Source organism: Myripristis murdjan, chromosome 12, assembly GCF_902150065.1.
Source record: "Myripristis murdjan chromosome 12, fMyrMur1.1, whole genome shotgun sequence".
NCBI lineage: Eukaryota > Metazoa > Chordata > Actinopteri > Holocentriformes > Holocentridae > Myripristis > Myripristis murdjan.
In genome coordinates, this window is record NC_043991.1 from 32,082,982 (window position 1) to 32,108,614 (window position 25,633).

Sequence of the window (25,633 nt, forward strand, 5' to 3'; positions counted from 1 at the left end):
ACCTTTACCAGCAGTTAAGATAGAAGTATATTGTATATTGTGATATGATACTTTAGGATACTGTAATATGGTAATACAGCATTAAGTGTTTTTCTGGTTTTAGAGGCTGCATTACAGTAAAGGAATGCAATTTTCTGAACTCAGACTGAAAGTCTCGATGTGTGTAAATATCTAATGAAAGCACCATAGTCATCTTTACAGTATCATCACACTGTTTATATTGAGATAATCAATCACAAATGACGTGATATTTGATTTTGTCCATGTTGTATAGCCCTGCATGCTGCATTCGTTGTTGTACCTCACACAATATACTCAGAGGTAAATTTTTCTGAAGCTGTGAAACTACATTTTATTTAGAATAAGTCAAACACACTCTCCTTCCAGGCAGTCAGCGAGCCATATTCCGTCAGGCTATGCGTCACTGGGAGAAACACACCTGCGTAACATTCATTGAGAGAACTACTGAAGAGAGCTACATTGTTTTCACCTACCGACCTTGTGGGTGAGTTGAGTACACAGTGTTGCCTTAAAGTTAAATGTCTGACTTGATGCATAAACTGCAGTAGAGGGTCAGTCCTTTTAACTGGTTTCATGTGAAAATTTTTCAGTCACAGCGTGGAGGCTTTAAAGATCTGCTGTTTCTGTCAAAAAGGTGCATCAAACGTGCACTGTGTGATTTTATCTAACCACTAGATGCTATCAAGAAATTCTCTCCCTCCTTTCTTTCCCGTCCCTCAAAACACCACTGCAATACAGAGGCACGCTTTAGACAAACTTTGCTAAGTTCTGTGTCCGCAGACTAACAGCAAAGCGGTAACACTTTGCAATAAGAGTACAACAATTAACGTTAGTTAATGACGTAATAAACATTAAGTAACAGGTAATAAACATTAAGTAACAGTTTAATAACCATTAACTAATGTGTCTAAGAATCATGTACTAATGCTGTTCATGCTAAGGTATTAATTTATGTTATTTAAGGGTTATTGTAGATATTATTAACATTAGTAAATGCCATAATAATCATTAACTAACAGTTCATTAACCATTACGGCATTAACTAACGTTAACTAACACTAATTGTTGTACTGAATTAGGAGGACGGTATATTATGGCAAATAAGATTGGTTGAACTGCCTTCCAAGCTGGATTAAAAAGAGTAAGAATTAGGCTTTCAAATGAATTATACTTAAATTTAGGTTTTAGTGTTGTAGCTAATTTTGAGTTAAAAATAGCTGCAATTCCACCGCCTCGGCCATCCCGAGGAACATGAATATTAATATGGCTAGGAGGGGTTGACTCATTAATACCCACATAGTCATTTTCATTAAGCCAGGTTTCAGTCAAGGAGAGAAAATCAATATTCAAATCATATCAACTCATTAACTAGTAGTGATTTAGGAGACAGTGATCTTATATTCAAGGTTCAAGGTTCAAGGTTCAAAGTTCAAGGAGTCTTTTATTATCCCCGTGGGGCAAATTGCTCTGCAGCCAGCAATAGTAGGACAAAAAACAATCAGCCACAACACAGAATGACAAAAACATATAACACAGAATGAAACAATAGTTAGAACAGACAATAATAATCATTTGTTCAGAAACCCAATGGCAGCAGGGACAAAAGAGTATTTTAGTCTGTTCGTTCTGCATCTTGGCAGGATGTACCTGCGGCCTGACGGGAGCAGCACAAACTCACCAACCAAGGGGTGGCTCTGATCAGTGAGGAGTGAGCGGGCCTTGCTCAGGATTCTGAGCTTGTACACATCAGAAAGAGCATTGAGATTAATCCCTGCAATTTTGCTGCACGCTTTCACTATACCCTGCAGTCTGTTTTTGTTCTTAAGGGAAAGTAAGCCGAACCAGCAAACAAAAGCAAAGGTTAGAACAGATTCAATGAAACAGGAATAAAACATCCTCATAAAAGTGCTGTCAACATTAAAGCTCCGCAGTTTCCTATAAAAGTACATTCGTTGATGTGCCTTTTTACAGACAGCAGCCACATGCAAATCAAAACACAGCTTGTCATCAACGTTAGTCCCAAGATATTTGTAATTATGGACCAGCTCGACAGCTTGATCCTCAATGAAAAGAGGGGGGGTGACTGACAGGTGTTTACGGAAGTCAATCAACATTTCTTTAGTTTTTGACACGTTGATGCACATAAACGATGAGGAACACCAGTCCGTGAATTCCTTCACCACAGGGCCATGGTCAGGGTCGTCACTGCTCAGCAAGGACACGATTACTGAGTCATCAGCAAATTTCAAAATGTGACGCCTCACGTGTTGGCTACGGCACTCGTTCGTGTACAAAACAAACAACAAAGGTGAGACGACGCAGGCCTGAGGTGATCCAGTGGAGGAGACAAGAGTGTCTGACAGGACACCATTGACCCTCTCACGCTGTGGTCTTTCAGTTAAAAAGTCCATTAGCCAGGCTATAAGACCAGGATCGATGCTGTGGAAGTCCCTCAATCTCTCTGCTAAAATGTGTGGCTGTATGCAGTTAAAAGCAGATGAAAAGTCAATGAATAAAAGACGAGCAAAAGTCTTGGCTCCCTCAAGGTGAGCCCACATTTAATTATCTTGTTGTCTCTATTTATGTTAGTAGAAGAGGTGTTGATTTTTTGTGATTAATTCCTCCTCTTTTTGCTTTTGGTTTCAGTGGTCAGGGGGCAGACACAGTCTCTATGGGCATATGGGTGGGTAACTGCTGTAATGGAAGTGCAGAGAGGTGTGTAGGACTGCAACTCTGCCTCCTGGTCTCATCTCTGGGTTGTCAAGCTTTGGGTCTAATAAACTTCCATTACGTCCATATTTCTAGAAATGAGAGCTGCCCCATCCAAAGTGGGATGGAGGCCGTCTCTCCTAATTAGACCAGGTTTTCCCCAGAATGTATGCCAGTTGTCAATAAAGCCCACATCATTTTCTGGATACCACCTAGACAGCCAGCGGCGGAAGGATGACATGCGGCTAAACATCTCATCCAAGGTCAGATTTGGCAGGGGTCCAGAGAAAACTATGGAGTCCGCCATTGTTTTGGTGGACACCGATTCAACACTAATTTTAGTAACCTCCGACTGGCGTTGCCGGGAGTCATTTGTGCCACAGTGAATAATAATCGTACCATATTTATGTTTAGCCTTAGCCAGCAGCTTCAAATTTGACTCGACGTGCCCTGCTCTGGCCCCTGGAATGCATTTGTGGTCGCTGGTGTCGCTAACTTCACATTTCTCATAATCGAGTCTCCAATTATCAGAGATGGTTTCTCAGCGGGTGTGTCGCTGAGTGGGGAAAATCGGTTCGAGACGTGAAGGGGTTGGGGGAGTCCTATGTGCTTTGTTTTGCGGCTATGCTTCGTTCGGGCAGTCACCCAGCCGTGCCCTCCCTGCACCCCCAGCTGCACAGGAACTAAGTTAAGTTATGTCAAGCGACAGGCAGAGAAAAGGCACTAAGGAGGAGGAAAAGGTTGTATGCTTTGGTAAAATACAGGTAATGTATTACAAGCCCAATATATGGCAGATTAGGATTATTTATTGTTTATTATTTATGTGGAAAATTACGCTAAAATATGATAACAACAAACAGTAGTCGAGCACAGCTCTAGGACCGGAAGGAAAACAATACGCTCACCGTCAGTACGTCGGTACGTCAGCACGTAGCTCCACCAGGGGCCTGTTCCCCTGTAACCAGGGAAACAGGCCTCCGAGGCGAAGCAGAAAGAAGAAACACAGAGGGAAACGTGCCAGGGTCAGAAATAGGCTATGAGCGAGAGCACACCATCCACCTCTTCCCACCATTCTGCTTGCCAACGTCCAATCCATGGATAACAAGTTGGACGACATCAGGGCTCAGGTCCACTTTCAACAAGACATGAGGGAATGCAACATCTTTTTTTTCACAGAGACATGGCTCACGCTGGAGGTGCTGGACCACGCTGTTCGCCCAGCAGAAACATTCTCCAGAACAAAGGAATCTGGTATATCAAAAGGTGGTGGTGTGTGTTTCTTGACCAACAACAACTGCTGTGATCCAAGGAATGTTCCTGTTCTGTCGCGCTCATGCTCTCCTGATCTCGAACATCTGGCAATCCTCTATCGCCCTTTCTATCTGCCCCGGGAATTCTCTGCGGTCATTATTTTTGCTGTTTATATTCCACCTGACCTTTTCCAGCACATCACATGTCCCTCGAGGGGTGACAACATTCTGGATCACTGTTACACTCCATTCAAGAACGGATACAAAGCCACATCTCTGCCAGCTTTTGGTAAGGCTGACCACGCCTCCATTTTCCTCATACCAATATATAAACAAAGGCTAAGACAGGAACCCCTGGTATTGCGAGAGGTCAGGCACTGGTCCGCCTAATCAGAGGCCACACTACAGGACTCGCTGAGTGGGACATGGTTCGGGCAAGCTTGGATGACGTCAACGAGTTTACGGAAGTGGCTACGTGCTTTATATCCAAGCTGTTAGATGATATTGTTATTCCTGTGGTAACTGTTAAGGTCTTTCCTAATCAGAAACCGTGGGTGGATAGGTCTATCCGCGCGGTGGTAGGCCTGATCTCTAACAACAATGAGACGGCTTATCTGGAGGAGGTGGAGCTGCTGTCATCATGGTGTAAGGACAGCAACTTGGACCTGAATGTTGCCAAGACTAAAGAGATGGTGGTAGACTTCAGGAGAGAGAAACAGAGGATCCACTACGCACCACTACAGGACCCCGGTGGAGAAAGTGAGCAGCTACAGGTACCTCGGGGTTCACATCTCTAAGGACCTGACTTGGATCACACACACCACCACCCTGGTGAAGAAGGCTAAGCAGTGGTTGTACCGCCGCAGGTGGCTGGGGAAATTCAAGATCTCTTCGTCGCTGCTGCCACAGTAGGGTCTGTGCTTTCTGGGAGCATCACTGCCTGGTATGGCAGCTGCAGCTCCCAGGACAGAAAGGCCCTGCACAGAGTGATCCAATGTGTTGAACGCATCACCCGAACAGCACTGCCCTGCCTCCAGCACATCTACACCCGGCGGTGCAGGCCCAGGGCAAATCAGATTATTAAAGACGCTCACCATCCCAACCACAAACTGTTCCAATGGCTGCCCTCCATCCTGGCCCTCAAAGCCAGGATGGAGCCAGGCTGAGAAGGAGCTTCTTCCCCCAGCCCACACGGATCTTAAACACTTCATAACAAAAACACCCCCACAGACTGCAACTTTTACACTTACACTACTGGTATTTCTCTACTATGTACATAAGCCCACCTGTTCATACATTCCATTCATTTCCTATTCATCCATTCATTTTCTCATTTCCTATTTATTATATTACAGCACACTTAATATTCATAACTGTATATAGGAGTGTACATGTACTTTTCTATTTTATTTTCTATTTTATTTTTATTAATATTTTTGTCTTATCTTACTTGCACAGTGCTGGAGTTGTTGCTATCACATTTCACTGCTGCTGTACTTGTACGTTCATGCATGTGACATATAAATATCTTGAATCTTGAATCAATTTCTGGTATCGTGACAACCCTATTTAAGTGGAGGAGAAAAGAGCAGCATGGTATGTCCCAGTTGATAGATTTGTATCATTATGTCTTAAAACCTCTTCACAAAGCACACATCAGTTTCAGGATTATAAATACACTATATTACCAAAAGTATTCGCTCACCCATTCAAATGATCAGAATCAGGTGTCCTAATCACTTGGCCTGGCCACAGGTGTATAAAATCAAGCACTCAGGCATGCAGACTGTGAAACAAGACATTTGTGAAAGAATGGGCCGCTCTCAGGAGCTCAGTGAATTCCAGCGTGGAACTGTCATAGGATGCCACCTGTGCAACAAATCCAGTCGTGAAATTTCCTCACTCCTAAATATTCCACAGTCAACTGCCAGCTCTATTATAACAAAATGGAAGCGTTTGGGAACAACAGCAACTCAGCCACGAAGTGGTAGGCCACGTAAAGTGACGGAGAGGGGTCAGCGGATGCTGAAGCGCATAGTGCAAAGAGGTCGCCGACTTTCTGCACAGTCAGTTGCTACAGAGCTACAAACTTCATGTGACCTTCAGATTAGCCCAAGTACAGTACGCAGAGAGCTTCATGGAATGGGTTTCCATGGCCGAGCAGCTGCAGCCAAGCCACACATCACCAAGTGCAATGCAAAGCGTCGGATGCAGCGGTGTAAAGCACGCCGCCACTGGCCTCTAGAGCAGTGGAGACGCGTTCTCTGGAGTGATGAATCACGCTTTTCAATCTGGCAATCTGATGGACGAGTCTGGGTTTGGAGGTTGCCAGGAGAACGGTACATTTCAGACTGCATTGTGCCGACTGTGAAATTTGGTGGAGGAGGAATTATGGTGTGGGGTTGTTTTTCAGGAGCTGGGCTTGGCCCCTTAGTTCCAGTGAAAGGAACTTTGAATGCTTCAGGATACCAAAACATTTTGGACAATTCCATGCTCCCAACCTTGTGGGAACAGTTTGGAGCGGGCCCCTTCCTCTTCCAACATGACTGTGCACCAGTGCACAAAGCAAGGTCCATAAAGACATGGATGACAGAGTCTGGTGTGGATGAACTTGACTGGCCTGCACAGAGTCCTGACCTGAACCCGATAGAACACCTTTGGGATGAATTAGAGCGGAGACTGAGAGCCAGGCCTTCTCGACCAACATCAGTGTGTGACCTCACCAATGCGCTTTTGGAAGAATGGTCAAAAATTCCTATAAACACTCTCCTCAACCTTGTGGACAGTCTTCCCAGAAGAGTTGAAGCTGTAATAGCTGCAAAAGGTGGACCGACTTCATATTGAACTCTATGGGTTAGGAATGGGATGGCACTTCAGTTCATAGTATGAGTAAAGGCAGGTGAGCGAATACTTTTGGTAATATAGTGTATGTTCTGAAATTAAATGTAGGTTTAAGCAAGGGGTTTCCTGGCTTGATAACCTTATGATGGATGTCATCAAGTTACAGGCACTTTGTTGTTCTCCTACTCTTAGTCAGGTTAATGCTGATAAACTGCTGGGACTGCTTGTTTTTCAATAAACATAACTTCCTGAGTAAGAAGAGAGCCCAGTAAGACAAACCAATTACTGTATTTTTGTCAGTCTCCACTTGTGTGTATTGTGCAGGCCAAAATGTGATTAGTCTGACTCACAGAATGTAGACTGTGGGTCAGCCTGCCATTGGCTGACTATTTAAGATGGAATTCTCCTCCCCTTCCGCTATAGTTTGAGGGGCACTACTTTTTGTACAGCCAGGGCACACATTTTTGAAATGTAGTCTGGCAGGGAAGGAGTCCTACTCTGGCTCTGATTTGCTAACCCATCCCTAGATATAATCTTAGCCAACCTAACCAACAAATCAGTTAGCACTTCTTTTATGAATATAGTTTATGAGTTTTCTCCTGCCTCTGCCTGTGAGTAGCATTTTGTCAGCAAGATTCCCCTGCTCATTTGCTGGGGGGTGGAGGTGTCACCTTAAAACAAAAGGTGATAGCTTTTTTTTAAAATGGTGTACAGACACTGCTTACTCAGCATACCACAGGTGTATGCCAACATGGTAATGGTGTGGACCAAACCCAGTAACTACATGAAACAACAGCAACAACCCCTGAGTTAGCAACTGACACACTGAAAGGTTTTGATGAAGATGTGGATTGTGCAGTAAGGCAGATCTTAGGGGTGGGTAAAAATATCGATTCATCAATGCTTTGCAATATCTTTTTTCACAATTCAATATCGATTCACAAAAGCCTCTGAATCGATTCAACTCCTAACCAGTAGGGGGCGTGGTGAGCAACACCTCCGTGTGATTCGCGTTGTACGGATGGAAGCCGCACTGTACACAACTACAACATGAAAGCAAGTAGCAGTAGCGTTAAGTCGGCGCATGTGACTTTAAAATCTGACGTTGGGCTCACTTTGGATTTAAATGTAACCCCTTGACACAGGTAACAGACGAGAGTCAAGTCATGTGTAAAATGTGCCAGGCAGTATTAAAGTAGTGCAATAATACCATGAACCTGCGCAGCCACCTTAGCCGACAGCATGCCAATGTTATGCAGCAACCTGTGGCTAACCAAAACAGATGCAACTCGACACGTCCTTTATCCTTTTAAGCATTATTACATGAGAGGGTGTGCTTGATGCTAACGGGCGCATCACTGAACTGACAATAATGACGGTCAAGCACACCCTCTCGTGTAATAATGCGATTATACAACTATTACCAACAAAATTAAATGTATAATCAAAATGTATTCATACTGTGAGCATTTCGCTCTCAAAATATAAATGTTTTTTGCTAGTATTCTCTCCGTTTCTGCGGAAATACATGAGATCTGATGGTAACTAGTCCTTGTCAGCCAGCCAACCTGGGCTTATCATGTTTTCTAGACATCATGATTTCCCCAAACTAAATAAATACCTTATATAGCAACAAAAAACTGCTCTGCTAGCTTAATCATGTTGTAACTAGAATATCCGCTGGAAAAAATATTTTTTTCATGGACTGATAGTTATACTTCTGCCAACTTCTCAGTCATTTTTAATCTAACAGTTGCCGTGACAGCGACTCACCAACACAGCTGTTTGTTTTCTTTTTTTTATCTACAACCAACTTATATGAACAGTTATATTTAAATACAGGCTACTGCTTTCTAGTGTTGGCGCCATAAAAACATCTATCTTTTAATAAACTCACCGGCAGATGTTTTATTTCAGCTGGGGGTGTGTCACTCCAAGTTAACGTCAGCAGCAAAAATTATTTGTGCATTTCGACTTACTACAGAATCGATAACGAAGTGTTTAAATCAATATCAAATCCAATCGAAATCGAATCGAATTGTTACCCAAACAATCAAAATAAAATCGAATCGTGAGGTTCTTAACAATAACCAGCCCTAGCAGACCTGCTTGGTTCTTTGCAGGAATTTGGCCATTTTAATGCCAGGGCTCACTTCCACATGTAAGTAAGTAAGTAAGTAACTTACACTTTATTAATCCCACAAGGGGAAATTCCAATTTAAGTTACATCCCGTCCAAGAGACACCAAAAAGACATGACAAATACAGGGTTACAGGATCAGGAGAACCTGAGAAAGGAGGACAAAGGAGGTCAAATGTCAAGCGGCTGTCTGCATAAACATCCAGGAGAAATTGAAGATAGCGGCCTTCCAAGGTCGCTGAAGCGCCAAATTGTGGATAAGGTGTTTGTTATGGTCAGGCTGACTCTGCAATTTCCATCAGCCTTGAGTCTCTGTGGTTCTCTCGGTGATTACGAATAATTTCAAATTATGGCACATTTCCTCAGTGTCAAGCTTCCAACTTCTCCAAGTTGTTACCCATCTGGCGTAAAAGTCCAGGAATTTCTTCCTGCTTGCAAATTGATTCACGAATCAATTTGCACAACACATGAGTCTGAGTGTTGTTAGCTCGGCCCAAACCTTCTATGGCTGGCATCTTCTCCAGAGCCAAAAGCGCTGCCAACAGCCTCTGAACTTTGCAATAAATCAGGAATCCACCAGCACCAAACAGCAGAAATCCTGTTATCATAAATCCAATCATGTAGACGTCTTCAACATCCTCGACGGAAAGAATCGACAGGCACATCACCCTTCACTTCTCCCAGGAGTCCATGGTGTACCCGGTGGCAAACGTTCCAGCGGGGCATGCGGGCTCTCCTTTGCCCAGTTTTTTTGTAGAGAAAATTTTATCAATTGCATTGAGAGACCAGCTGATCAGATCCATTGTTGTAGATTTTCGGAGAGAAATGCACAGAGAGGCTCCGATAGAGACAACACAAGACAGAGAGCAGAGCAGGACAGATAAGGGCAGGAGGGAGCTAGAGAAAAAGCGTCTGCCTTCGTTGAGAGCAGGAAGTGCCATGTGCATGTGTTGTGCTAAAAGTACCCACCCTATCCAACACTATTTTGCAAGGATACTGTCACTGCATCCTGGGCTTAGTGCTGCCCAAAACAATTGCGACCGGTTTAAAGAAATATAAACGAGCCAGAACGTTTTTTTCCCTGTAACAGAACAATAATAGATTCAGCTAAACCTTTGTCCAGCGTTGGCACAGTGCTAGAACAAAATCTGGAGATAGGTCTGGCCTTCTGAGGCTATGAGATGAGTAGATTAGCACTTCTCTTTTGTCAGAACCAAACAAGATCATACAGCCCTGTTTCTTTTCTTGTTTATTCTTGTCTGTGGTCAGTTTTTATATCTGTACCTGACCATACTGATGTCCTAGGTTGACCACATAATTGTGTGACATAAATTTGTGATTAACATGTAATTTAAAATTGTTTTAATGTTAAATCATAAAATATGCTCAATATTTAGTAGATCTATGCAGCCAAGTTCAAAAATAAAATAAAATAAACAAATACATGATCCTAATGGAAAGTGGAAATAAATCACAACTGTTACTTTCTCCTTAATGTTTTTATTGAAAACCAAGCAAGACTTTACCTCAGCTTTGTTATTTCATAGTAAATGCTAGACTCTTCAACGATATTTTGTCTTCAATACACAAAAGGCCAAGATTGTCTTTCTTTTGTGAGCTTCCAGATGGATCGCCCTACTTAAATGTCAAAGTGCATTTGGAATTTGCATGTAGTGTATAAACAAACAGCAAAGAAGCAATGGTTCTGGCTGCTCCTGGATTTGGATCTCATTAGTATTACCTCTACAGGTGTTGCTCTTATGTGGGGAGGAGAGGCGGCGGCCCGCAGGCTATCTCTATAGGAAAGAACTGTGATAAGTTCGGAATTGTGGTACATGAGCTTGGCCATGTGATTGGCTTCTGGCATGAGCATACACGTCCAGACCGTGATGAGCATGTGAGCATCATCAGAGACAACATCCAGCCAGGTAATGCTTTGTCATATTATATGCCTCAAATGAATTAGTTAGCATGGATGTGCAAGCTTCCAGCTATGTGACTGTCCCTGTGGCCCTGTGAATGATCACAGTGAACTACAAAGGCTTCAGGAAGCTGAGAATCTGCATTTGTATGCAAACGATTTTTATTTTTATTGAACTGACTGCTAACTATGTTCCTGGCTGATTCTCCAGATGTTTCTTCTTGCATTTAGTCTTTGACTGTACATGTATCAATAGGACAGGAGTATAACTTCCTGAAGATGGAACCAAGCGAAGTCGACTCACATGGGGAGGTATACGACTTTGACAGCATCATGCATTATGCAAGGAATACATTTTCCAGGTTGGCATAGAATGCTTGCTCATACTTTACTGTATTTTTAATTTGAATTCCTTTCCTAAATTCATTTTTCTACTGGAGGGATAACAGGCTTACAAAGAAGATTTTACTGAAAGTGCATGTTTCTTTTCCCCACCGCATCTTTCAAACAGATAAATATTCTCAAGTGGTAGCTGCATTGTCCTACACTGGCCAAGGAGTATCTTTCATGTAAACAAACAACATTTGGTGTGCAAACCTGTCTACGTATCGTCCAAAAGTTTGAACAGAATTTATAGGGTTTTTTTGTGTGTATGTGATTAATTTCACCTTGATTCCATTTATACACTACAGGCAGTAGCCATTCTACATGAAGCTGGAAAACAAAACGAATAAAACCTTCTCATAGCTTACTGAAAGAGGTCTGACATGAAATCTCAGTTTTGTGTACTGCTGTTTTACACATTATTTTTTTCTCACATGGATTCCCGGCAAGACACAGAATTCTCTCTCTGCTCTTTATTTTAGCCTTAAATACACTAAACCCTTGCATAACTGTGACTATCTCTAACCTTAACTTAATCAAACCAAGTCTCCCAGTCACCGCACGTTACTTACTGCTAAATGAGAACCATACAAAGTGTCAGGGGATTTGATCTTTTGTGAAGTAAGATTGGTTTCACACCAAAACCAACCTCCTTTTCACTGCTGTCCTGTGCGTGTTGTTACCATCACCACTTTGCAGGGCTAGGTCATGGAGACAAGCCAAACTAAATGAAGGCCTGCCAGTTTGAGCTTTGTTGAACAATTTGGGCTGGAGTGGCCTTTTTCTCTGGCATTTAAGAGTGGGCTCCACTGAGCCGGCTGGCACAGCCGAAAGGCCACATTCAGACTCCTCTGTTTGCACATGCTTGTCATTCATGAGTGCATCACCATGGGATCTGTGCAAGAGTTCCAAACCCAGGGGGAAAATATCAAAATCAATTAAAAAAAAAAGTATCAACATTTTGAACAGCTGTCCAATTTGAAAAGGTATTGCAGGCTAATCAGTCTTTTTGAGTGAGCTTAAGGGCCCAGTTTTTCTATACATGAACATGATTATCAGATGTTACTCCAAGTCTAACACAAACGTTTATGATGTAGTTATATTTTTGTTGATCAATGCTTTGATCCTTTCTGAATGAATCAACAGCTGCACTCAATCACTTTGTGATTGTCTCAAACAGAGGAATCTTCTTAGACACAATTTCGCCCCGTTATGATGTCAATGGAGTCAGGCCCCTCATTGGACAGAGGACGAGACTTAGCAAAGGGGATATCACACAAGCTCGCAAACTCTACAAATGTGCAAGTAAGGTGATTTAATGTGTTGATACTATAATCACCTAATGATCATAGCTAGTAAAATGAAGTCATATCTTCATTAAGTTTTTTACTTTTTTCAAAGTCAGTTTGGTATTGCAGATGCTGACTATACATGTGCACTAATTAAACTCAAAAATCCTGCTTTGTCAAACAGGGTTTTAGCTCAAAGCTTGCACAACCTTTCTGACATTCATTCTATTTTTCTGAGATATTTCTCCTATACCATTATTTCTGTTGGTCATACCTCCTGATGGTATGATGTGTGGTTATGACAGGATGTGGGAACAGCCTACAAGAGAGTGTTGGAAACTTCTCCTCACCTGGTTTCCCCAATGGATATGCAGCATATGCTCACTGTGTCTGGAGAATTTCTGTCACACCTGGAGAGAAGGTGGGTACATGACAACCAAGCACCAGTTAGCTGACAGCAAGATAAAAATCTTTAAGCTCAGTTTACAAACTCATCCTCAGCAGTTTAGGTAAAATGTTCAACTGTATGCAGAACTATATATCGTTACATGCAAACAGTAGACTTATTAATGTAGATCATCAGATTATGGTGACAGCTCAATTAAAAACGAATGTAGTTTAAAGCAATGATTTTTTTTCAGTAAAGGTTTATTTGATACAAAGGTTTATTTGTCTACATCTATCTCAGTATGAGATGAAAAATGTCAGAACATTTTGTCAATTGTTTTTGATATTTCTCTTTGTTGAAGTTGATGAGTTTATGAGCATCATCATGTAAGCATCATTATTATGTCAGCTGAAAGTATAAAACAGTAGAGTCATTTGTGTTAGTTACATGGCAGTTTCTGTGATAAAAATAGATGTTTTTTGTTGATCAAGTGAAGATCACATTGTTAGTTTACATGTAAACATAGTCTTTGTGGTTCTTAGCAGCGCTTTGGTTATACGGTTATACATTTAAAAATGAGTTTTCAGGAAGTTGGCAACTCATGTGAATCTCAAGAATCCAGATAGCTCTTAAATCTCGATACCATATATGTTAATTATAATCTCCCAACATCCATTTATCTCTATCCCCCTGTGTATCACTGTGTTTGTCACAGATTGTTCTGAGGTTTATTTCCATGGACCTCTTCAGGAGTCACTTGTGCTGGTATGATCATGTGGAAGTCCGAGATGGATTCTGGAGAAAAGCTCCTCTGAAAGGTGTTTACATGGCAGAAAATTTGTAATAGATTTCCCCCTCGCCACTGTCCTGGACTACACAGAAAGTGTCATTAACATCATTAACTGTGTACTGATGATTCCCTAACAAACACATGAATATAAAAATGTGAAAAGAAGTGAAAAAAAGTGTTATGAGCTCAGGCTCAGTACCGTGAAGTGCTGATTAACAGTTTCTTGATTAACAGGTCGTTTCTGTGGAGACAAGCTACCAGATCCCATCATCTCAACTGATAGTCAATTATGGATTGAATTCAGCAGCAGCAGCAACTGGGTGGGAAAAGGCTTCTCAGCGGTCTATGAAGGTGCATTATTGTCGTATACAGTGTATGTTTATACGTGACTGTCTGCCAGCAAAAAACGGTCGGCCAGATCCATAGACCAAAATCTCCCCCAAGAGCAAGCATAAAGTGACAGTAGTGAGGAGAAAACCCTTTTAAAATTAAAATTATGAATTATGAGCAGGCCCGCGCCCGTGGTGCTCTGATGAAAACTCAGCTGAAATTCCGCAGAATTTGAACACAATAGTGTTGCAGCACCCGTTGCAGTGTACCGAAATGCATCCCGCCCTTCCCCCCTTTGTCTGTGGCTAATGTCATGTCATTAGGTGGAACAACAGGGGAGAAAACAACTTGTTTTAACAACTAAAAGATGTCGAAAAAAATCACTCCGCAGAATCCCACTGATTTTCCTCCTGAATCACCATAGAAAGCCAGAAAAAAGTCCACGGATTCTGTTTGGGTGTGGTTATGAGTCCTGTATTAAGGGAGTGCCGAGCCTGCACAATGAGTGTGGTGGGGGTGTCAGATTAGTCAACACGACTTTCACTCAGCTGATCCAAGTTTAAATCCAGGCATGCAAGAACAGTGTTTGTTTTTTGATAGCTAATGTTAGCTAGCTAAAGTTACAAAAAAGGCAGGTTCAAGGTTACGAAACATTAACATTAGTTAACGTTAGCTAACATTTTTAACCTTAACCATGACGTTTTCCTAACCTTAACCTACAACAAACATTTGTCTTATCTATGCTCGCTTATGATCAAGCATTAAAGACTAGGGAACATTTGGGTATTAGAGACGCTCCTATGGGTTGCATGAGATGGTTGGAACAACTTTTCTATGTGGCCACATGGGTTAGAGGACTTGTTTTAGGAGTTGTTGGAGAGAGATAGGAGGTTGATACTGACTGAGTCTGACTTGCATATGAGTTTTATATAAATACAAGTCAACGTCACATCAATCAGCAGTAGACGGAAGAAAAACAGACATTTATTTATACAAAAATTTATGGAGATTTTAATATTTAGTTCATCGTATTGTTTTGTTTGTTTTTATCATTTGATCATGCTTTTGTTCTGCACACTAATTATCAATAATTACAAAGTTTCATCTTACTGAATGGCATGAAACAGACAAAAATTACAACTGTGGGAGTTTTAAGGGTATAAAATTATAGCAAAATAATATCAGGGTCATGGATTATATTTTGAAAATGGAAGCAAGGGCATTGCTTTTGATACAGCATGTAGAATTTGTGAAGCTTGTATGTGGTGTGTAGACTACAGTATTCTGTGTCTATGAAAATATCACGGTATCAAGGTAACAAATTAGATTACTGAAATGCTAAAGAAATTTAAAACATAAATATTTAAATTTTTTTGGCCTCTTTTTGTTCATGAGGACACAAAAACAGCAGTCGATATTTAAGTTGTAATTCCAGTTTGTAGTATGAGAATAATCCATGCCCACTTAACAATCACTAATTTCACACATTATGTAAGGTAAGTGAAAGTACATATGTTTCTTTAAAAAAATTATGTAGATGGGACTGGTAGCAACCAGTAGAAAGCTCATTGCTTGATCGAAAGTGATATTGCTAATGGACCAAGGCTATCTCCTATGCACCTTTTTTCCCTCATTTCCTATGCAGCCATCTGTGGGGGAGAGGTCAAATGGGACAGCGGCCAGATCCAGTCCCCCAATTATCCTGACGACTACCGACCCAACAAAGTGTGTGTGTGGAAAATCACAGTAGCAGAAGATTTTGATGTTGGCCTCTCCTTTCAGTCATTTGAGGTAAAATCACCCTTGTCATTCTCATTAACATAATAAGGCAAGGTGAAAACAAAAGGCAATGCTATTTTTGTCAATTTTTTGCATTTTATAAGTGTCCCACTAATATAAGCAGAACTCCTATATTAATAAACACTATGCTGGATGCAGTTATTCAAAATCCAATCCGACAATAAATGGGGAATGAGACAAATTATTTTACAGTATTGTCAAATGCTATTTCATTAATGAGCATGATGCACCGAAAGCCAGCCTTACAAGTGCATGCCGAATAACACAACACAGTCTGTCTTATAGGGCAGTTGTTTGTTCCTCTCCTCCTTATCTCGTTTCTCCTTGCTCTGTAACCCTCCAAGGCCATTTTTGCACAAAGTCTGCTACACTCAGTGAGCAGTATAGACTAAATTTAAACATGGTATTGGTCATACCTGGCTGAAGACTAAAAGTAAGCAAAGATCATATATGATTATATGACAGACTCATGATCATTTTAGCACCCAGGTTACATGATCATAAAAATTCCTATACAACATAATATAGAATGACATTTTTGCAGGTTTAAATGGACCAACTGACACATTTGCAGAAAAAATGAAACACTGCATTGGTTTGGACTCCATACTGTGCACAATGGTACTGGCCATCTGCAATTAATTCCATCACTTTTCCTGGTCTTAAAGGGTTAGCTGACACCTCTAATGAAAACTGTAAATGCTTCTTGTCTTTTTGTTAGAAGATCTCTAGCATATGTGCCCAAATTTCCTCCTTTAAAGTCTAAACAGTCTGTAACACAGCTGCCCCTGTTCCGAGCCCCTTTGACCCAGTTTCCTTCAGCACAGAAACTTTAATCTCACATTAGCCTTCTCGAACAACTGGGGACTGTTTTCTTAACTCCCATATCTGTCTCTTTCTTATGAAGAAAATAGCTTACTCTCAATTGATTACTTTCAAATATTCCCACCCTCTATGAAGTCCATCATATCACGATGAAACTGTAAAACAGCTTAAAGTTTAAATTGATATTCACCTTAATTCTGACAATATGGTTGGACCATTCTAGTTCTGTTAGACCTCTTTGCTTCTTTCAATATAGTTGACTTTCATAAGTGACCTTCTCTCCAGCTGGGTAGGACTTATTGGGGACTCTGATTCTGACCCCAGTCAGTTCACAGCCAGTGCCTCAAAGGTTCTGTTTTGGGCCTTGTCTGGTTTTCTATACATGTACTGCCTCTGGGACAGATCGTGGGGTTACAGTGTAACCCTGGTTCTCTGAGAATAGAGAATATCTCTCCACCACATATAGAATATATGTTATGGGATTTACTGACATTCTAGCAGCTGACGTGAAAACCTCTTTAAGACACACCACGCCTACTGTGGCTTCCCCTGCGCCCTATAAATTGACCCAGCTGCGCAGGGATCAGCTGATTCACTCTGATTTGAACGGGTCCCGAGCGGCCTCGATGTGGAGAGATATTCTCTATTCTCAGAGAACCAGGGTTACACTGTAACCCCACGTTCTCTATCGTATGAGAATATCTCTCCACCACATATAGAATATATGTTATGGGTTCTGTAAGACACACCGTGAGGGTCCCAAAGAGACAGAGCAGACACCGCTCCAATAGTAACCCCATGAGGTAGTTTCGAATGAGACGTCCCCACCCCGAGTGCACAAAATTTACAGTGTGTACAAAAACACCACAGAACTATATACAAATGCACGCATGTAAGGCGGCGACACCGCAAGGCGCTATGTGCCACCACCAGCTGTACATAATTCTTGCATACCCAACCCTGCTATCTCTTTTTTCAGATGCAGGGGCTGGGAGCAAGGAAGAGGTCACTCAGATGGCCCGCACTCTGCTAGGCCTCTGACTAGGATCTTAACGTCACCCTGGCCAGGCCCGAGGTCAACTGGCCGAGGGCACAGTGAATCAGTGTTCAGGGCCTAGGGCTTGCAGCTCCACTGATTGATTTATGTGAAAATCAGTGAGCACCTTAGGTCTTAGAAATGCTGGGTTTGGACGGAGGATAACCCCGGCATCCTCTCGAAGGAATCGGCAGCACTCTCCTGCACCGAGAGTGCGTGCAGTTCCCTTATCCTCTTAGCAGATGTGTTTTCCAGGAGGAAAAACAGCTTGAGTGGCAGCCACTGAAGGCTCATGGTTGTCAGGGGCACAAAGAGCTCCTGTCCCAGAGCTGACAGGACCTTGCCCAGGTGCCATGTCGGGATTGTCGGCCTATGGCGTGGCACCAGCCTCTGTGCCCCCTTGAGGCACTGTGCAATGAGGCTAGCATCCTTGCCATTAGCCTAGCCTCCCCAATACAAGAGGCTTTTATGACCACTACTACACCTCTCAGGGTGGAGCTTGACTTACCTGAGCTCTTGCAGTTATCTGAGTACCTCTAGAGCCAAGCATGACATTGCGTCGAACTGGTTGGCATTGCATCATGACGCAAACAGCTCCCACCAATAGAAGCCCTTGCCGATGGGGCTCAAGCATTCTGCAAGGTACGAACCACCGAACCTGAGAGCACCATGTCTAACAGGCTGGCCCTCTCAGTGGCCAGACCCAAAGATTTAGCCCCTGCGGAAAGGGGTGGAACAGGGTCCCCTGCGCCTGGCTCAGCAAGTCCCGGCGAACTGGGAGCTTCCATGGTGTCCTGTGCAACAGCGGTGTCACCCATAAGAGCCACAACATGTGTGGCCAATCCGGTGCCACCAGAATCACATGAACTTCCTCCTGGCCAATCCTCTGCAGCAGGTTGGGCAGGAGGCTGAACGGGGGAAGCATAGAGCTGCCCTTGAGGCCACTGGTGTGCTATGGCACCGCAGCCCAGGGGAGGCGCCTGCTCAGGCACAAAGAGCCCATGCCTCCCTGCCTGTTTATGTATACGGCTGCCATGGTGCTGTCAGTTCTTACAAGCACGTGGCAGCCCTGCAGTACTGGGAGGAAATGCACCAGGGCCAGGTGGATTGCCCTCAGATCCAAGGTGTTGATATGGCGGCCCTGCCACAGGGCTCCCCAACATCCACTGGTCCCCCTGCCTTCGTGGATGGCACCCCATTCTTCGAGGGATGCATCCATAGAGATCACCTGGCGGTGCAGCACAGGGCCCAGCCTGCTGCCTCTCGCCAAGTTCTCTGGGACCTTCCACCACTTGAGAGCTGTGCACAACCTCTTGGTAACAAGCACCGATGCCCGGCAATGTCTCTGAGGGCAGAGCCCCAAGCCGTACAGGTACCTCTGTACTGGCCGCGTGTGCAGGAGAGCTAGTGGCACCACCTGTACAGCAGCGGCCATGACCTAACAGGCGAAGACACAGTTTCCCTGTGACCCTGGCCCCCAGGTGAACTGCTCCAGACATTCCCTGAGGGAATTCTGTCAGGCCTGAGTCAGCATTACCAATCCAGTCCTGGTATCCAGCCACATACCGAGGAACTGGGTGGCCTGTGATGGCTGCAGACTGCACTTTTTTTGTTGATGCACAGACCCAGATACTGGATGCGCGCCAACGACATCTGGACATGGTGACAACATTGCTCCTCTGTCTGAGTGCATATGAGCCAATTGTCCAGGCAATTCATTACTCTGAGACCCTGCGGCTGCAGAGGCCCTAAGGTCGCATCCATGCACCTGGTAAGGTGCGGGGAGCCAGTGATATGGACAACATCTTGTACTTCAGGGGTCAAAGAAACTTGTTCAAGCCCCTGAGGTCCAAAATGGGTCAGAGCACAAAATCCCTCTGTGTTGGTGATCTGCAACGATGATAAAAGCAGACACCAAGTCACAGGAGGCACTCAAAAACTGAAGATGATACCCCTGAGTCATTGTTAAAACGACACAGGGGTCTGCCCCCAGGGACTCCCATGCTGCATGAGGCCCCTGAGGGCTTATGCCGACGGGGAAAAATGGCATCAAGACTGGGACTTGGGCCCCTGGGGTGCTTTGCCCCCGCGCCCTCTTTGTCCTCTCCTGCTGCGCTGCCCTGCATCCAGCTGGACCCTCAGATTTGACTGAGCATGACTGGCTTGATGCTGCTGTTGGTGCCCCTGCTGTGGCCAACGCACCTCCTGCCAGCCCGTGGTCTGCCTCAGGGCATTTGACATTTCACGAGCCGCACGACGAGCCTCCTGCGCCTGCTGGATCATTACCGTCGCGTCCGGCCCAAACGTAGCTGTCGGCTCCACAGGCAGCCTGAGCAGACATGCCCTGTCGTCAGGCTGCAACTGGGACTGCGACAGCCACAGATGACGCCGTGCTTGCCAGAGACCTGACAAGGCCTTGCCAGCTGCCTCCCCTTGCTCTCTCATAAGCTTGGGGAGAAGTGAGGAGACCTGCTGCAGTTCCTCTACGAGTTGCCCCCCACACTCGGCTGAAAGTTGCTGGACTAAGTGTCGCTGATACAGGGACAATATGCCCGCTGTGTTGGCCAGTTTTGTCTGGACTGCCATAGCCCTCTGCATCTTCACCAGCAAACCATCCATCATATTGTAATTCTTGCTCCGGCTCTTCCCTTTCCCCAGAACTGAGTTTGAGGGAGCCACCAGAGCTGCCAATGCTGCGTCCACCGAGGGTGGCGGCCCACAACCAATCCTCTCTGGAGTGTGAACTACAGTCATGGCCCTAGAGAGCCCGGACCAGTGACCCATTGCCCGCGGCTCTCTAAATTGCTTCCTGACCACCTCCTCAAAGTCTGAGAGGAGGGGCACCAAGAAGCGCATCGAAGTTTGGGACCCCTTTTCTCCATCATCAAACCGTGATGGGCCGAGCCCCTGTATAGGCGGCATGTCAACGCCAAGAGCCGCTGCTGCCCTGCTAATAAGACCTTGCAGGAGGGGTGACTGCTTCTCATCAAGCTCCCCCTCCTCTTGCTGGTCTGCAGCGAACATATCCTCCTCTTCCGAAGGAAACAGGGAAACCTCCTCGTCATCCCCCTCCACATCTATCAATGGGGATGCGGGGCGTTCCTCATATGAGGGCCCTGGGGGCGAATGCACCACCTTGGTTGGACCAGACCTGGACACAGACCGCACCCCCCCCACTGTCCGCACAGTAAGGGGGCCTGTAGCAGAAGCCATGCCAGCCTGCCCAGTTTCTACAGCTGTAAGCTTGAACCGCTTGGTAGCCTGTAGGCCCACAGTAGGGGTCTCCCATATTATGCCCTGTTTCTGAAAGAAACGGCAACGTGCTTCCCTTTGCCTAGCTGACATGCAAAAGCAACTCATACATGCAGCAGGATCCTTTTGTGCTGCCCATGCATGCTCCCCTCCCAAACAAAAAACACACAAGTCATGGAAATCATCTATGGGGATCTTCCCCCCACAGCCCAGGCACAATGGACTCTCCCGGCTCATCACGGTGACGTCACCGTCACGTGACCCGGAAAGTTTTTGCTCTTTGTTTTGCTAAGTTTGTTAGCTTTATTTTTGTTCCCCTGTGAGTTAGATTTCCCACAAGAATCGACCTGGAAAGGGGATGGGGAGAAATGGGCGCTGTTGTGTCACTGCCGACACGACAACACAATACACGAGGAAGCTCTTTTTTTTTTTTTTTTTTTAATGGCAAGAAAGCCGCCCAGGAAGAAAGTGCTGGCCGTGCCCGCGACTTGTTGCTTCTCCGGCCAGCTGCACCTGTACGGCACAATCCTCCTAATGGACAACTTCCCCACACTAAAAGGAAAAAGGAGATATGAGAGAGGACGCTGGCTGCACCCGCGACTTCGTCGCTTCCTCAGACCAACTGTGTGCTGAGTACCCCCAACTCAACTCCTTTCCTCCAAGAACTGTAAGAGAGCAAAGGCGACTTTTCACCCTGAGAGGAATCTAACGCAGACCAGCTCTCTACCCGAAGGTATGTGGGTCGCACAAAGCCACCGTTCGTCTCCCTCTCTCACAACTTTCGTCTCTTGTCTTTCGTTCTCACGTCGTCTGATCTGCAGTGAAAATCAGAGAATCAGCTGATCCCTGCGCAGCTGGGTCAATTTATAGGGCGCAGGGGAAGCCACGGTAGGCGTGGTGTGTCTTAAAGAGGTTTTCACATCAGCTGCTAGAATGTCAGTAAATCCCATAACATATATTCTTTATGTGGTGGAGAGATATTCTCATACGATAGAGAACATTAATACACAGTGTGTCATACTTCATAGTTACGCAGATGACAGTAAGGTCTACTTGGCTGTTAATAAGTTTGCCTCCATCTGTGCACATATTTTTTGTATCCTTTAGGTCTAATAAACATGTTGTTCTTCCTTAAAATACATTTGCAAATCCTTATTTTACAATATTAAATTTGCATTGTTTACATTGGCATGTGTAATCTGTTAACCCGATGCTTATGGCTTGCTGGAAGAATATGTTATGCAAACAGATAAGAGCAATGCTGAGTCCTGATTTCAATGTCCTGGGTTTGAATCCCACCTCAGGCCCTTTGCTGCATGTCATCCCTTCTCTCTCCTGCCTCTCCTGTCTCTCTCTACTGTGACTGTCAAATAAAGCAGAGATGGACAAAAAAATCAGTTGACTAATTCCAGTATATACAAAACACTGCAGATATGGAATTTTACTAGAACCAAGAAAGAGAGCACATTACTTCTGTATTTGGATTGCTTTTAAGATTTTGCAGAATACTTGTAAGGGATATATGGGTATGGCCTTTGCTTACATCTCTCTCTCTTTTCATCTCATCTCCTTTTAACTGATTAAGAATAAATATAGCCTGAGACCAGGCCCCCATTATTCCACAGTCTAGATTGAAATACAGTAGGACCTTTGTCTGTAGGGTTCTCAGGCTTTGGACTAGATTCTCTGAGGAGTTTAGGCTGACCCACTCAATTATTATTATTATTATTTTAAATGGCATATTTGTAATGTTTTAATTATATTCCGCTTTCATTTATAAACTTTATATATTGATGCTCCAAATTGTTTTATCCTCTGATTGTTTTTATTCTCCTGTCTTATTTTTCCATCTCAGTTCTTTGCTGTTCTTATGTGTATAATGCAGCTTGGTAGCTCCATTTTGAGAAGCCCTACAAATTAGATGAGTAGTAGCAGTAGTAGTAGTACAGTATCAGACTGTTTGTGCTTGTGGAAAGGTATCTCCATTTTCTGCTCTGGTTCATCGACTTTGTTACATCTTTGAAATGACTGTTGTAGAACTTGCCTCCCTGAGCTTTTTAGAAGGCGTCTGCTGCACCTTACTGATCAAAGGCCTCTAAATGTTTATATTTCTTCGACTGCCTTGGTTGCTCTTTCATGGCAGTTGTTGTCTCTGGGAATTTATGTGTTTTTGACTTTTTGTCTTCCACTGTAGATTGAGAGACACGACAGCTGTTCTTATGACTATCTGGAAGTGAGGGATGGCAATTCAGAGAGCAGCCCCCTGCTGGGCCGTTTCTGTGGCTATGACAAGCCTGATGACATCAAAAGCAACTCAAATCAGCTCTGGCTGAAGTTTGTGTCAGATGGCTCGGTCAACAAAGCTGGGTTTTCAGCTACCTTTTTTAAAGGTCAGAAGTGATTTCAGTCTGGAGTGTTAGCAATGATAATATGGGCTTTTGGTTTACTGACACAGACATTTTATCCCATAAAGTGACATGCTGCTGTTATAGAGAAATTAAAGACAACATTTTGCATCCCAATGTGTCACTTGCAAAATGTCTTGTATAATGTGTTGTATCAGTATGAGATGCTGTCATATCACTTTGTTATAACAGCATGTTACATTCAAGTCAAAAGAACTTTAAGAATAATGGTGGGTAGGCATAAATTTAAATTGGCATCACATGGTGTATGCTACATGCATAAAAGTACATGTTTTAGCACAGGGCTGCCAAGGGGCAAAATTAAAACACTGGCACCCATAATCAGATCGAATGAAGGAGGTACAGAATAGTTTAGAGTCATTGCCAAGCTGTGTTGGGTCAAAATGTTGCCTGTGCGGCCCAGCTTGCACCTGGTTTGTTTGCTACCTTTTTTGGCCTCACAACTAGCGTCCAAGCCGTATTTTTTATAGTCAAGTCATTTGGCAAAAACAGTGCAACATTACTACACAAATAATCCAGGTTAATAAATTGATTCTTCAGGGTTAGGGTTAGGGTTAGGGTTATGATCATTCCCTGCTTGTGTCACTGTATCTGTTGATATTTTTGTCCAGCACAGACTTAATTTCACTGACTTTCCTATTACTAGAAATGGATGAATGTTCCAAACCTGACAATGGTCACTGTGAGCAGCGTTGCTTGAATACACTGGGCAGCTACAGATGTGCCTGTGACCCTGGCTATGAGCTCGCATCTGACAGACACAGCTGTGAGAGTAAGTATAGAGCAGGTCACCTCACCCTGCTTTAACATCACTGACGCGCACACACACACACACATATACAGTTAGGTCCATAAGTATTTGGACAATGACAGAATATTCATAATTTTGCCCTTGTACACCACCACAGTGGATTTGAAATGGAGTAATGAAGATGTGATTGAAGTGCAGACTTTCAGCTTTAATTTAAGGGGTTGAATAAAAATATGGCATTAACCATTTAGGGATTACAGCCAGTTTTAAACATTGTCACCCCATTTTCAGAGGCTCAAAAGTAATTTGACACTTGACTTAAAAGCAATTTCATAGCCAGATGTGGCTTTTTCCCTCATTATTCCATGACAAATTAAGAAAATAAAAGGTTGGGAATTATTAGGCCATTGTTAGACTCAAAAAGCAAAAAAATCAGACAGATAGCAACAACTTTAGGAATAGCCAAATCAATGGTTTGGTATATCCTGAAAAAGCAGGAATTCACTTGTGAGCTCAGCATTACCAAAAGGCCTGGAAGACCACAGAAGACATCTAAAGTGTATGACCAGTGAATTCTTTCCCTGGTGAAGGAAAACCCATTCACAACGTCTAGGGAAGTCAGAAAAACCCTTGAGGAGGTAGGCGTATCATTGTTCAAATCTACAGTCAAGAGACGTAGATGGTGTAACTCAAGAACAGGAAGGCCAGATTAGACTTTACCAAAAAACATCTAAAAAAAAAAAAAAAAAAAAGCCTGCCCAATTCTGGAAAAGGTTCTTTGGACAGATGTAACAAAGATTAATTTGTACCAGAATGATGGGAGAATGAATGGAGCAGCTCATGACCTAAAGCAGAGCACATCATCTGTCCAGCATGGTGGAGGCAGTGTTATGGCATGGGCATGTATGGCTGCCAATGGAGCTTGGCCACTTGTGTTTACTGATGATGTGACTGCTGATGGAAGTAGCAGGATGAATTCTGGTGTTTATAGGGCTATACTATCTGCTCAGATTCAGCCAAATGCCACAAAACTGACAGGACGGCACTTCTCAGTGCAGATGGACAATGACCCAAAACACAATGTGAAAGCAGCCCAAAAGTTACTGAGAGCAAAGAAGTGGAATATTCTTCAATGGTCAAGCAAATCTGCAGACCTCAACCCAGCTGAGCTGCTTTTCACCTGCTGAAGACCAAACTGACTGTAATTCCTAAACGGTTAATGCCATATTTTTGTTCAACCCCTTACATTAAAGCTGAAAGACTGCACTTCAGTCACATCTTGATTTCTAAATCCGTTGCGGTGTTGTACAAGGGCAAAATTATGAATATTATGTCACTCTCCAAATACTTATGGACCTAACTGTATATATACACAGGGCATTCATAAAGTATTCAGACCCCCTTCCTTTTTTCCACTCTTTATGTTGCAGCTTGATGCTACAATCATTTAAATTCATTTTTTCTCTCATTAATCTACACTC

General features: G+C 43.6%; 1 protein-coding gene across 1 annotated transcript in view; it reads left to right on the top strand.

Annotated features, from left to right (window-relative positions):
• The window catches only part of LOC115369458 (bone morphogenetic protein 1-like), a 99,114-nt gene that overhangs the window by 5,529 nt on the left and 67,952 nt on the right, over nucleotides 1-25,633 (top strand). Inside the window, exons 4-13 of the mRNA XM_030066072.1 lie at nucleotides 388-505; nucleotides 10,710-10,888; nucleotides 11,138-11,243; nucleotides 12,446-12,570; nucleotides 12,860-12,975; nucleotides 13,658-13,760; nucleotides 13,967-14,083; nucleotides 15,708-15,853; nucleotides 23,170-23,365; nucleotides 24,048-24,173. Of these exons, the coding sequence (XP_029921932.1) occupies nucleotides 388-505; nucleotides 10,710-10,888; nucleotides 11,138-11,243; nucleotides 12,446-12,570; nucleotides 12,860-12,975; nucleotides 13,658-13,760; nucleotides 13,967-14,083; nucleotides 15,708-15,853; nucleotides 23,170-23,365; nucleotides 24,048-24,173 (1,332 nt within the window). The remainder of the gene's footprint in view (nucleotides 1-387; nucleotides 506-10,709; nucleotides 10,889-11,137; nucleotides 11,244-12,445; nucleotides 12,571-12,859; nucleotides 12,976-13,657; nucleotides 13,761-13,966; nucleotides 14,084-15,707; nucleotides 15,854-23,169; nucleotides 23,366-24,047; nucleotides 24,174-25,633) is intronic.